Genomic DNA, 14382 nt, shown 5'->3' with positions numbered 1-14382 from the left:
ATATGTTGGATTTTAGAGTTAATATATTTAAGTCCTTCTAGGGATATACTAGAATATTGCCAGGAGCTAGGGTAGAGTTCACCTGTGATAGTTTTTGCAGCATTGACATGTTGTTGGTTGAAGGTTAAATTCTATTCAAAATGTCGAGATGATGTAATCTTGGGTGTTTGCTTGTTTATAAACTGAAGGCATTGGATAGTTATAAAGATAGGTCATTTTCTGATCTTCAGACAACCCACAGCTTTGTGGTCAACTGGAAAGGGCTGATTGGGGAGGGAAGGTGAGGCCAATCTTCTGGGAGAGCTGTTAGCACTAATGTTTGCTAGACCCTGAGTACAGAACTGCTGAAACTGATTTTTCTTCCTACATCTGGGTTACATCCTAAATCTTGACGTGGTCTCACTACTAAATTTTCCTCCTTTTTAACAATTTAGACTCTTTACACTGTTCTCTCTTTACCGTCACTTCTAGAATCTCACTATAGCAATCCTACTCAGAACTGCTATCTGAACTTAGCAGGATGAAGGCATCTACCCAAAGAAAACTAACTAGATAACAGTAGGAAACATAAATTAAGTCAAGATTCCACTCAGGAATCTGAACTTTTCCAAATGTCGGCTTTGAGAATTTTCAGAAAACACAATGCCAATTAATCTGTTTCCTGGAATTCATATGTTAGGCTTTGATTTTTTTCTGAAAGAAAACGAAGATGAATGAAAGCCTGTACGTCAGAGAATGGGAGGCCCAAACACATGGTAAATAGCATTTTTTATATTTCTGCTCACCTTGGCCTAAGATATGTATGAAATCATTTGCTTCAGAAATTCTCAACACAATCCTTCTTAAAAGCTTTAAATTTCTTAAAGTATCAAGAGCATGGTAAAAACTTTGCTTATTATTTTGCCAAATGCCTTTGAGTCATGACAGATGTTTTGGGCTACCTAGTTGAAATGGTGATAAAACATTTTAAGTAGAGTTTATTGTTAATCTCTTCAGAACTCTGGTCTTTTGGTCTGTGACCTGACCTTGATCTTGCTTCAGAATCCCACTACTGAATACCTGGCTTGGGTGGGGGTAGCACCACTGCCCACTGTTAGGCTTTTCCGATGCTGCCTGGATAAATAGTACTTGCCTTTCACCCACATACTCTGGCTCCTTTTTGATGGACCATCATTTGTTGGATGGTTTTTTCTTTATTATCTGTAGGTCTAAACTTCTCAGCATTTCCTTCTTCCCAAGGATGGATAAATTTCAAAGTTACAGAATTTCCTCTCAATAAATTCTGTTCTACAGGTATCTGAGCCTGCTATACTTGAATGTTGTGAGATACTTTCTCAATTTGTACAGATCACTCCACTGAGTCTTGTCCTTAAGGAAAAATAATGCTTTTTTAAACTCTGTCATAGGTAGGTAGCACTTGGGACTTTGTTTCACTGCTTCTAGAAATCTAGAAAAAATAAACTAAAACATCATCCCTATCTATTCTGGACATAATGTGGGCCTGCATTAATGTGAAAGACAGCACAGTTTGCCTGGTCACCCATAATTAGGATGACCTAGGACTTTCACTATTTTTTTCTTCAGGAAAGATCCTGATTATGAAAATGTCTTTTACTATAGGGAGTTATAATTTAGAAAGGTTCCATTTGACTGTTATGTTTTTTAAAAAGCTGTTTTATAAAAAGTTTCTATTAGACATAAAAATAGAAAAAGTTAGAATTGCTCTTCTGTCCCTCTGCAAAATAATAACAAAAATCAAAAACATCAACATTTCTTTGAATTCATTCCATATTAAACATGCAAAATTACAAGATATGTCTTAAGCTTTTGACGAGTGTGTGGGCGAGTAGAGATGGAGAAAATTGTCAGTAAAGAAACTGCTAGAGGAATTTAAGTCAGTTATAAGCTGTCAATATGAGTTATCTATAAAAAAGATACCTGTTATGTGGAAATCATTGTTATTCTAAAATTACTTTTAGCAAGCTGTTTCTAGTACTTCCAGAAATAGTTGGCATGAAAACAATGACTAAAGCTAATTAGGTCTAATAAGAAAAATGGACAGTGTAGAATTTGAATGTCTATTCTTACCATGGGCAGTGACAAAACAGTCAGATCAAAACTCCTTAATATTAATTTGCATAGCTGCTCCCAGATACAACTTCGAGCTGTGCTAGACTCCTTTGTAGAATGGTACCATGTATCCACCAATATGTCATCTCCAAACATTGCTGTGATTATCAAACTTGAGGTCAGTTATTAAAAACATACAATTTGTAATTGCTTTAAATCATGTGTCTTTCGGTTTAAACGAAATTAAGAAACGTCTTTATCTTAGTTTCATCCTTTTGCTCATCATTCTCAAGCAAATGGCATAGCTAAAAGCTTGGTACAAGCCACTAAATGTGCCCATGACTGATTGCTGGGGAAGTTTGCCAAGAAGACTTGCCAGATCAATGTGGCACTCCATCTTCAACAGCAGGAGTCAGTCCTGCTGAATTACGAATGCTTGGCAGCCTCTCAAGATTTGCCCTGACCATTTCTATAGAGATTTGGGCGAGGCCTTATATGGCAAATAATATGTTCTAGATGCTCATCTGTCCGGATTTAGTCTTTGGTTATTTTTACCACAGAGATGATTTTTGGTAGAAAATAGAGTATTGAATAATAATTTTCTGCTACTCTAGGCTGTTGCAAATAGTCCAGAAGATAAAAGGACAAGTGTGCATTGTCCTACTGATTAACTTTCAAGGCATACCACACAGGATGATTTGACAGAGCAAAACCACTGTAAACATTTTACCAGTTGAGTAACTCTTTTTTGGGAATGATTCCCGGGGCCTCATCAAAGACATAAAGAGAAGAGAAATAGTACTTTTCCTGGAACCATTGTAGTTTCTGGTGTTTCTAGTATAATGTAGAAGTTGTCATGTAAAATATTTTCTTTTTGGGTGTCAAAGTGAGATTTACCTAATGGCGAGAGTATGAGGAAAGACAGTGGGAAATGAATGAGATTTGGGAAATGAATGGAGATTCAAGTGGCTGTATTTTCCCTTGTAGTTGATAACAATTTGTTTAGGCCACTGAGTTATATATACATATATATTATATATTATAATATATATATAATACATATAATATATATTTATATATATATATAAATATACACACACACATATGTGTACATGCTTGTCCTTTTTTTCTAGTGACCGAATTCAGTGAGTATATAACTATATTACATAAATAAAAATATTGCCAATATCTCACTTGGATATAAAGATATGTGACTTGATGAGTATAGCTGAGTCTAAGTTAGATGTGTTCCATAAAAATAGTGTTTATAAATTTGGTAAATATTCACCTCTTGGTAAATTATGCTTTTACAATTTTTTTTTTTTTGGTGTTAAGTGGCCTTGTACTAATATCCATACTGGTTATTAAACTATTAAAATGCTCCCATAGCTATTAGTAAATAACCTTTGCTCAAGTCTCCAAAGCATCTCTACCATCATCCTGATCTTGATTATAGCTTGATATATACACATACATACGTATATACATATATGTAATTTTTTGAGATATAATTGATATGTAATGTTAGTTTCAGGTATACAACATAATGATCTGATATTTGTATATGTTGCAAAATAATCACCACAATAAGTCCGGTTAACATCCATCACCACACATAGTTAAACATTTTTTTCTTATGATGAGAACTTTTAAGATCTATTCTTTTTGCAACTTTCAAATATGTAATACAATATTAACTGTAGTCACCATGCCGTACGTTACATCCCCATGCCTTATTTATTTTATAACTGAAAATTTGTACCTTTTGATCCCTTCACCCATTTCAACCACCTGCCAATCCCACTTCTGGCAACCATATATGTTTTATTTATCTATGAGTACCATTGTTTTGGGGGATTCCACACATAAGCGATATCATACAGTATTTGTATTTCTGTCTGACTTATTTCACTTAGCATAATGCTCTCAAGATCCTTCCATGTTGTAGCAAATGGTAAAATTTCCTTTTCTATAGCTGAATAATACTTCTGTGTGTGTGTGTCACATTTTCTTTTTCAATTCATCCATTGATGGATACTTAAGTTGTTTCCATGTTGTGGCTATTGTAAATAATGTTGCAGCAAATATGGGGGTGCACATATCTTTTGAGTCAGTGTTTTCATTTTCTTTGGATAAAAAGCCAGAAGTAGAATTGCTAGATCACATGGTAGTTATTTTTATTTTTTCAGGAACCTCCAAACTGTTTTCTATAGTGTCTACAACAATTTATATTTCCATCAACAATGCACATGGATTTTCTTTTCTCCACATCCTTGCCAACAGTTATTTCTTGTCTTTTTGATAACAGACATTCTAACAAGTGTCAGATGGTATCTCATTGTGGTTTTGATTTGCATTTCGCTAATGATTAGTGATTTGAGCACCTTTCATGTGCCTGCTGGCCATCTGTATGCCTTCTTTGGAAAAATGTTTATTCACATCCTCTATTTCTTAATTGGATTTTTTTCTATTGAGTTGTATGAATTCTTTATTTTGGATATTAAGAATTTGGATAAAGAATTTGCAAAAATTTCCTTCCATTTAGTAGGTCGCTTTTCATTTTGTTGATGGTTTTCTTTGCTCTAAGGAAGTTTTTTACTTTTTACTTTACAAATCATGTTTATTTTTTCTTCTGTTTTTGCCTTTGCTGTTGGTGTCAGATCTCCCCAAAAAATCATCACCAAGACCATTGTCAAGGCACTTAATGACTTTTCTTTTTCTGGGAGTTTTATGGTTCAGGTCTTACATTCAAGTCTTTAATCTATTTTGAATCAATTTTTGTGTATGATGTAAGGTAATGGTCCAGTTTTATTCTTTGGCATCTGGCTGTCCAGTTTTTCCAACAGCATTTATTGAAGAGACTGTTCTTTCTCTCACTGTATGTATATTCTTGGCTCCTTTGTCATAAATTAATTGACCATATATGTGTGGGTTTCTTTCTGGACTCTCTTCTGTTTCAATGATCTATGTGTCATCTAATGCCAATGCCATACTATTTTAATTACTATAGCTTTATAATATAGTTAGAAATCAGAGAGCATGATGCCTTCAGCTTCGTTCTTCTCTCTTAAGGGTGCTTTTGATATTATTAGTATTTTATATTAAGAGAAGATATAAATGAGTATTTCTAAATGTTTTAATTGTTATTTCTTATATTTACAAATACAGTATGATTTACTGGGACGACTACTACCACCATTACTAGTAACACTACTTCTAATGGCATCACTGATTCCTTACTGTGGGCCAGGCATAGTCCTAAGTATTCTACTTATATTAACTCATTTAATCCATAAAAAAATTGCTATAGGGTACTTTTGTCATTTGCATTTTTACAGATAAGGAAACAGAGGCATCATGAAATTAACTTGACTCCCATAACTGAGAGTCAAACCCACATAGTATAGTTTTAGAATTCAGGATCCTCACTACTACAGCTGCCAAACTTAATCAAGCAAGCACCTCTGACTATTCTAGGTAAAGAGTAATGTATTCTTTTCTAAGATAAACATATTGAGTTGATACTATATTGTTTAGATTTGACTTTACTAGAGCTTAGCTCAGCTTTGACATTTACAGACCCAAGTTAGCTTTCATCTCATTGCAAGTTACAAGGCAACCTGGAATTTGGTTCACCTGCAAAAGGCAGTTAGGAAGACCTAGAGGAAGCTCATTAAAATGCAGCACATTTCCAAGGCACCATATCTTGCTGTGTTGCCATAAAAACAATTGGAATTTCTGGTCACTGACCTTTAAGGAAATCTAAGGATATATTTTCATAAGATTCATAAGGAAAGTTATCCTGGTACATTAACCTATAGTTGCAGGATAAACTTTGGAAATCTCTTATGCAATCCTACCTGACTTTAGAAGTATGTTGTATCAGAAAGACTTACTAGAGGCTCAAATTCAGGCTTTTTGAAGGAATATTTTTTTTAACTGCTTCCAATATACTATCTGTGCTATTTGATTTAAAAAAATTAAATATATTATTATAGTAGCAAAAAACATTAAAGGAAATTGTAGATAATTATACAACAGATATTAGAACTAAAATTATATTTTGAAATAGTTTGTATTGTATATATTCTATTGCTTTTGGATCCTCAAATCTAGGCTTATTCAAAGGATAAAATATAGTATTACTATATCCAAAAAAATACACCTGGAAAATCAAAGCTTATTATAAAATGTTAAAGTATTACTATTATTTTAAAATATAAATTTTTAATTTATTCATGGCCTTTCTGGTTTATTTATAAATTTGGTCATTAAATTACTAAGTATAAGTGAAAATCTTAGTTAAACTTTATTAGATATATATGCCAATTGACAGAAGCCAAGTACCCATCATTGAACAGAAAAAATGACAAAATTTGCCTTACTATATATTGCTGTTATTAACATTTTTATCTTGTGAACATAAATTATATCTGTCATCAAGACATACAGTTTAGTTATAAGAAAATATCAACCAATGGAATCAGGGGCTGGCTAATTTCTACTAGAATTAGAAATATATATCCATATAGATGAGTATCACTTATACCAGACATAGACATCTGAAGAAAAACAGAAACTAATTACATGTAGAAAAGCATGGCTACTACCTCATTCCCTAGACTTCGGGAGGGTTCTCTTACACAGTTGTGTATCCTCACTCTGAGAGACAATGTAGCCTAGGGGCTGAGAGCACACACTCTGGCCCTACATTGATTAGAACACCTGGGTCTACCTCTGATTAGCTGTGTAGCTTTGAGAAAGTTACTTAGCTTATGGGTACCTCAGTTTGCTCATGTACAAAATGAAAATAATAATGGAACTTCTTAGGTTTAAGAATAAATGAGCTAATATTGATAAATCACTTACATCTATATTTGATACATAGTCATTTTTAAAAACTATCTCCAATTCCAGGGGCACAGCAAATTGGGAAATGCCATCTCTGTTATGGTCCTGCCCAAGACAGAAAGACCACAGTGGGATGAACTCATCCCAGGTAAACACAGATGGTATACCTTCAGAGAGTTGGGCAGAGATATCTGTTAAGTTTGCAGTTAGAAAAATGTTTTTTCTTTCCTCAGTATAGATGTAGACAACCCTATCTTAGAATTAATGGATGTCCTTGAGGGTGTGTGTGTGTGTGTGTGTGTGTGTGTTTAATTCAATAGTTACCTACTGGATGAGCCAGAAGGATGAGGAAACATACTTGAATCTCACACTGGTGAAAAGACTTTGAAAGTCTTTTATAGAGAACAGGTTGTTCTCTATATTTATAAGTCTGTTTCTGGTTTGCTTATTCATTGATTTTGTTTTTTTTTTTAGATTCCACATGTAAGTGAGATCATATGGTGCTTGTCTTTTCCTGACTTCACTTAGCGTGATACCCTCTACCTCCATCCATGTTGTCACAAATGACAAGATTTCATTCTTTTTTATGACAAGATTTTATTTTTTTATGTCTGAGTTTTAGTCGATTTTATGTATGTACCATAGTTTCTTTATCCATTCGTTTGTCGATGGACACTTAGGTTGCTTCCATATCTTGGTTATTACTATCAATGCTGCAATGAACATAAGCGCGCATATATCTTTTCAAGTTAGTGTTTTTGTTTTCTTTGGATAAACACAAGGAAATGGAATTACTGGATCCTGTGGCAGCTCTATTTTCAATTTTTTGAGGAACCTCCATACTGTTGTCCATAGTAGCTACACTAATTTACAATGCCACCAAGAGCGTCTGAGAGTTCCCTCCTCTCCACATCTTCACCAGCACTCATTAATTGTTTGATAGACATTCTGACAGGTGGGAGGTGGTATCTTATTGTGGTTTTAATTTGCATTTCCCTGATAATTAGTGACGTTGAGCACCTTTTCCTGTCTGTTGGCCATCTGTATGTCTTCTTGGGAGAAATGTCTATTCAGGCCCTCTGCCCATTTTTTAATTGGATGTTTTTTTAGTGTTGAGTTGTATAAGTTCTTTATACATTCTGGATATTAACCCTTTATTGGATGTATCATTTGCAAATATTTTCTCCCACTGAGTAGGTTGTTTTTTCGATTTGTTGATGATTTCCTTTGCTGTGCAAAATCTTTTTAGTTTGATGTAGTACCATTTATTTATTTTGTTTTCCTTGCTCGAGATATATCCAAAAAGATATTGCTAAGAGCAACATCGGAGTTTACTACCCATGTTTTTTTTCTAGGAAAGTTATGGTTTCAGGTCTAACATTTAAGTTTTCAATCCATTTTGAGTTTATTTTTGTATGTAGTATAAGAAAGTGGACCAGTTTTGTCAACACCACTTATTGAAGAGACTAGCTTTACCCAATTGTATATCTTTTTCTCCTTTAACGTATATTAATTGACCATATAAGTTAGGATTTATTTCTGGGTTCTCTATTCTATTAATCTAACTACTTTTAAAAGGGACTATGCCATTTTTCTTCTAATTAAAACGATAAACCGAATAAATTTTTAATTTACATAGGGTTTTCACTGTCAGGTTTACTGTCAGTACCCATGAGGAGTTAGTGGATCTTTCCCAAATAGAAAAACCTTTCCTAAAGAAGTATTCTGGAATTCATCAATGTATCAGAATTTAAATGAGTACATGAAATTTTTATACTCTGGACAATTGATATTTCTTAAAGTGATTTTCTGATAGTTCCCAGAGATGTTTAAAGGTATTTTTTTGGTTGGGGGTCTGGTGGGAGAAGGATTTCTGATTATTAAAAAAATAAAAATGCTCGGTTAAACGATGTTAGGTTTCTTCCCCTAGAGCCTTTAATATGTCTTATGAATATCTAAAGGAAATGTAGTAAAAACCATATGTTACACTCATCATTCCATGAAACTCACTTTTTCAGTATAGCGTCTTAGGAACCAGTGCACATCAAAACATACTTTTGCATAGAGTTGCTTCAGGTAATTCCAAGAGTGAAAGGTCAATGTTTTATCTTATGTTTAACTCCTCTAAAGTTTCTCCTCTTTCAAATGTCTGTCAACTTTATATTTAGGTTATAGTGTCAGTTCTCATTTCATGTTGTTTATAAGCATGATTTTATTAATGTGAGATGGGATTTAAAAAGATTTTTGTAATGAGAATTTATTTTAATTTTCACCATTTCTATACAAACACAAGTTAACAAAACACATCACAAAACTGTAAAGTTTCATAGTTAATATGTATAGGTGCATAGTTTCATGCTCACATGTTTTTAAGTATTGTATATATTAATGAATTACACAATATATCATTAAAAGACACCTAAAAATCTTATTATATATGATAGTAAATCACAACTTCTCAACAAGAGCAACAACAACAAAAAAATAGTGAAGATTTACAAACAAGTGGTAGTCACTTAGGTGTTTTTAATTTGTTTTAACATTTTCTATTTGAAGCCACAATATCCACACAGCACACAAGGAACCTGCTACCATATATTCACTTCAGTGAGAGGGAAGCACCGAAATGCTGAGTTGGGGCAGGTACAGATGCTTCAATCACTGCTGATGGAGACTTCAAAATACACTGTAAAAACTTTGGGAAAATGTCATGACTGGGCATGTTGGAACTGAGCACTTATACAGGATGGAACATCTGTCAGCAGATCTTGAGAAACTGAGAGCAAAGGTATTTCTTAGGCTTCAGGTTCATAGTCTTGATACCCTTCCTAATAGGAAAATCAGAAAGACGACATGCAGAGTTAGTATAAATGATCAGTAATTAAAGATTTAGGGTGAATGAGCTAGAACATGGTTCACCACTTTTAGTCAAGGTTATACACGTGACAGTTCTGGTGCTATTCTACTACACATAATTTTATTTTTAAATTTTGTCTCCTGTCAAATATAAAAGTGAATTATGCTGGTGATCAGATATAGGGTATCTAATTGCCATTAAACAATCATATGACCTAGTTCTGAAGGGTAAATTAGTTGGCCTATCTGGTTCTCGGTTTCCTCAGCAATAAAAAGTGAAAATTAAACCAAATGGCCTACAATGCCTCTTCTCAGGTAAGATGATCTAGTTCTTAAAATAAGACAGTTAAAGGCAATTTACATTTTTTTTCTCCTTTCTCTATCTCAATGAAAATTTTATCTTCATCCATGGCTTTATCACTTCCATCCACTCCCTACTTGCGATACAATAAATGGATAACATCCACGATAAAAATATTAATGGCCATAACTAAAGTGGTCAGATTAGTTCTCCTAAAGAATAACTAATATCAGGATCCTGTTTAAAATCAAACAAATATGCTTTGAATAATTCAAGTTGCTTTCTGAATAAAGTACAAATTTAAATGAAAAATTTGTTCTAGTACTCTACAGTTTGTCTTTGACTCATAGCTGCAGCTATAATCTGCCACTATTCTCTCTGTTCCCTAAGCTTGCATCATATTTAATTACTGTTCCTCAGACACATCTTTATGCATTGTCAGACAGGCATGCCTTTGCTTCTGATATTCCTTTGTGCTAAAATGTCCTCTCCATTTTGGCCTATCACATCTCCCACCTTCTCCCATCCAAATCAACACCATCTCCTCCATAAAACTTCTCCTAATTGATCTAAACAGATCCTTTAAAATGTTACTTTTTTGGTTTAATTTTGGTACATTTCTGCTTCCGTGATACCTGGTGCATAGAAGACATTAATGTTTAAGAAATGACAAATGAAAGAATGAATTTGTATGTTTTTAGCGAACCTAATGGGGTGTATACTTCTGGGTCTTGGTACGATCATTTATTCTTATTTGTATTTTCTGTAGTGTTTAACATTGTGTCATGCATAAAACGACCCCCAAATATTGGTAAAATCTAGGCAAAGAAACAACTGAATCTCAATTTCTAGAAATGGGATTATCATCAATATGCCTTTTAATGATGCAATGAAGAATAATACATATGCTAACTATAAGACACTTTCACTCAATTTTTAGTGAAGCGATAATACATTTTCTTATGACATCTGTGTTTGGTATCATGGTAATATTGTCCTCATAGAATTAGTTGGGGAGTGTTCCCTCTTCTATTTTTTAGAAGATGATTTATTAATATTAATTGTAAGTAATTGGATTTACTGTAATTATTCTTTAAATGTTTGGCAGAATTCACCAGCAAAGCCGCCTGGTCTTGAAATTTTCTTTATGGATAGGTTTTTAATAATTCACTCTGTACTTTATTAAGAGGTCTTCTCAGATTTTGTTTTCTCTTGAGTCAGTTTCATCCATCTAAAAGTATGTTCTAATTTCCCTTGTGATACATTTTCTTTTAAAAAACTTATTTTCAAATTAAAGTTAATCAAATGTGCTGTTTAAAATGCTATACTGAGTTATATCAGTTGTTGCATACCATTCATTTATCATCTTTCTACTGTATAATTTTTGTGGTTAACTTTTTTTACTATGCAAACATTCCCCTGGAAATGTATGACAAATAATAATTACTTTCTTTCAGCACCAGTTAATTTCTCTAACTTTCCATTTTGGATTTGAGAATGTAAGATTTCTAATAAAAATGGTTCTCTAATGCAAGTTGAAAAACTTTTTTTTTTTATAAAGGGCCAGTTAGTAGGTATTTTAGTGTAGGGGGCACATCTGATCTCCATTGCTGGGGGTTTTTTTTCTGTTTTTTTCTAAACCCTTCACAAATGTAAAAACCATTTTTAGCTTGCAAGTTGTCCACGTCAAATATATCCTGGATTTGGCCAGCTTGTTCATCTAGAGAGTAAGTCATTCTCATTAAGGAGAAATACAAGAAAAATCTGAGAGTGACGGATTTTGGTACTACTTATTGGAGATACCCAACTTAAACTACTAAACTTTGTTTGGAGTTTTATGTATATAAACTTTTACCTCGGAAGGCATTTCATAAGTTTCGTTTTCAGGATCCATGGGCATATCTTCCAGAATTCCTTCCTGTGGAGCTCCCTCTTCACTCTAATGTTTAAATGAAAGCAGAAAAAGAATATGATGAGGTACTATTTATCACTTTTTAAAGTCACAAACATTTTGAAAACATCCGATGTACAATACTGGCAAGGATGTTGTAAAAATGGTACTCAGTATTACTGTTGGCATTCTAAACTATACAATACTTTTGGAAAAACATTGTGGCAACATGTGTTATTTATCCTAAATATGCACAATTTTTTTTGCCCAAGTAATTCATTATCCAAGAAATAGTTCAAAGCTATAATTCAAAGATGTTTTTCACAGGATCAGGGACAACGGTAAAAAATGAACCTGAATATTCAACAGATGAAGAACAGTTAAGAAAATTATCATTCAACTATTCAATATTATGAAGACATGTATTAATGTGATGTGAGAATTATATAGCAAAATGAGAACATATTTATGATAAAAGTTTTAGCAGGCTATCCAGTATTTTATATATTATGGATACGACCTGTGTAGAATTCAGATGCAAAGTTAAAAAGATTAAAGGAAACACAACAAAATGTTAAAAATGCTTTTTGTTAGGTATGTTATTTTTACTTTTTAAGTTTTGTTATAACCATTAATAATGTAAAAGCATACATATTTTGTAATATATTTTTAAATAATGGTAATTTTTTTCTGAAATTTCAAGATTTAAACTATATAGATATATATTTGGAGGAAGGAAATCAAATACATGGTCAGCCAATTTTCCAGGTATCTCCCTTTAGAAATAGGATATCACAAAACTCAAACTTAAATGATCATTGTTTTATTAGTATTATTCATTAAATATCTTTTGTTGCTTTGCATTTATTTCAGCAAAGTAATAAGAAGATAAAGTTCATTGAAAATTGAAAGAGCAGAGCAGCAATGTGAGCCTAAATAACTTAAAGAGATCAAGAATAGCCCCACAGCCAATGTAGCTTATGTTTAAAAATGTCTGATGTAAATGTTTCCTCATGTCTTCATCATAGAAGTAACTGGCAGGAAGAAGGATGAGGAAATGGCTGATCATGAGAAAAGATCAAACTGAAACTCATGCCTACATCATCCAGGCAGAGAAGTTTAGAGATCCTCTTCCCCTGCCCAATTCTTTTTTTTATAAACCAAAAAGATCCAAGTTATATGTAAATAAAATTAAATATAAACCATCCCCCAAATACCTTACTTCTAAATGTGGAGTACAGATATTGTTTCCATAGTGTTTCACTTCCTAATACGAGTCAAAAGTACAGGTTCTGTTGCATTATGGTTAGACACAAGGGTTGTAGTATCAGAATTTCAAATCCTAGCTTCTCTAGATTCCAAATCTTTTGTGATGTTGGGCAAGTAACTTAAGATTTCTCTAAACATCAAACTGCATTAATGATAAATTGGGGCAGCAATACCTTTTCTAACTGGGAGGAGTCAATGATATCATTAACACTCTATTAGAATTCAGATATTTAGTGGTAATCAAGTATAAAAAATAGGCAAATTTCCTATTTTCATGCATTTTTTACACTGACAATACAGATTTATTTCTCTAACCTGTTAGAGGATTTTATGTAGACTAGACAAGTAAATAAGACATAACTGACTTGTTAGCAAAAATAAGATACTATTATACAACTAAGACTGGTGAATGTTACTGGTATGTATGTGTATTTTGGTGTGTCTGTGTATGTCCTTCAAAGTTCAGCCAGATAACATTAGGTGTTGTTTGTGAATTCATTGGTTAGATTGATCATGTATTGGAATCAAGTGATATCAATCCATGTTTATTTTAAACATTGATTCAGTGCAAGTACATAACTGCTTATTTTTAAAAGTATGTGCATTTCTGAGTATGCATTCATCTAAACCCTTTAAAATTGCACTTTAAATGTCTACAGTTTATAAAGGAAAATATTTACACTTATTTTGAACTAAAAACAAGTCATAAAATTGCATTCATTTCTGTAACCACTATAGTTTATGTTCTTAAGAAATTAACTTTTTTTTTCAGGGTGTTAGCCATTCTTTTTTATTTAAGGTGTACAATCGATGTTTTGATATCTGTATATCATATACATTATAAAATGATCACAATCAAGCTATGTAGTATATCCATCACCTCATATAGTTACAATATTCTTTTTGGGGGGGGGGGTGGAGCTGCGGTGAGAATACTTAAGATCTACTTCCCAGTAAATTTCAAGTATACAATACAGTACTGCTAACTATATATATAATCAAGAACTTATACATCTTGCATAACTGAAATTTTGTATCCTTTGACCAATATTACCCCATGTTACCCTGCCCCTGGCTCCTGGTCACCACTATTCTACTCTCTGCTTCTATGAGTTTGACTATTTTATTATATTTTATTTATTTA

At 32.8% G+C, this 14382-nt stretch overlaps 1 protein-coding gene across 6 annotated transcripts in view; it reads right to left on the bottom strand.

Moving 5' to 3' along the window:
• Positions 1 to 9389: 9389 nt before the first annotated feature.
• The window catches only part of SNCA (synuclein alpha), a 110091-nt gene continuing 105098 nt past the window's right edge, over positions 9390 to 14382 (bottom strand). For all 6 annotated transcript variants that reach the window (XM_011356288.1, XM_011356289.1, XM_011356285.2 and 3 more), the window contains 2 exons: positions 11934 to 12017; positions 9390 to 9749 (listed from right to left, as the gene is read on the bottom strand). In XM_011356288.1, coding sequence (XP_011354590.1) covers positions 9717 to 9749; positions 11934 to 12017 — 117 coding nt within the window. In that variant the 3' untranslated portion in view covers positions 9390 to 9716. The remainder of the gene's footprint in view (positions 9750 to 11933; positions 12018 to 14382) is intronic.

This window comes from Pteropus vampyrus, unplaced genomic scaffold (assembly GCF_000151845.1).
Source record: "Pteropus vampyrus isolate Shadow unplaced genomic scaffold, Pvam_2.0 Scaffold25, whole genome shotgun sequence".
NCBI classification, from domain to species: domain Eukaryota; kingdom Metazoa; phylum Chordata; class Mammalia; order Chiroptera; family Pteropodidae; genus Pteropus; species Pteropus vampyrus.
This window is presented reverse-complemented; position numbering and strand designations above follow the sequence as displayed.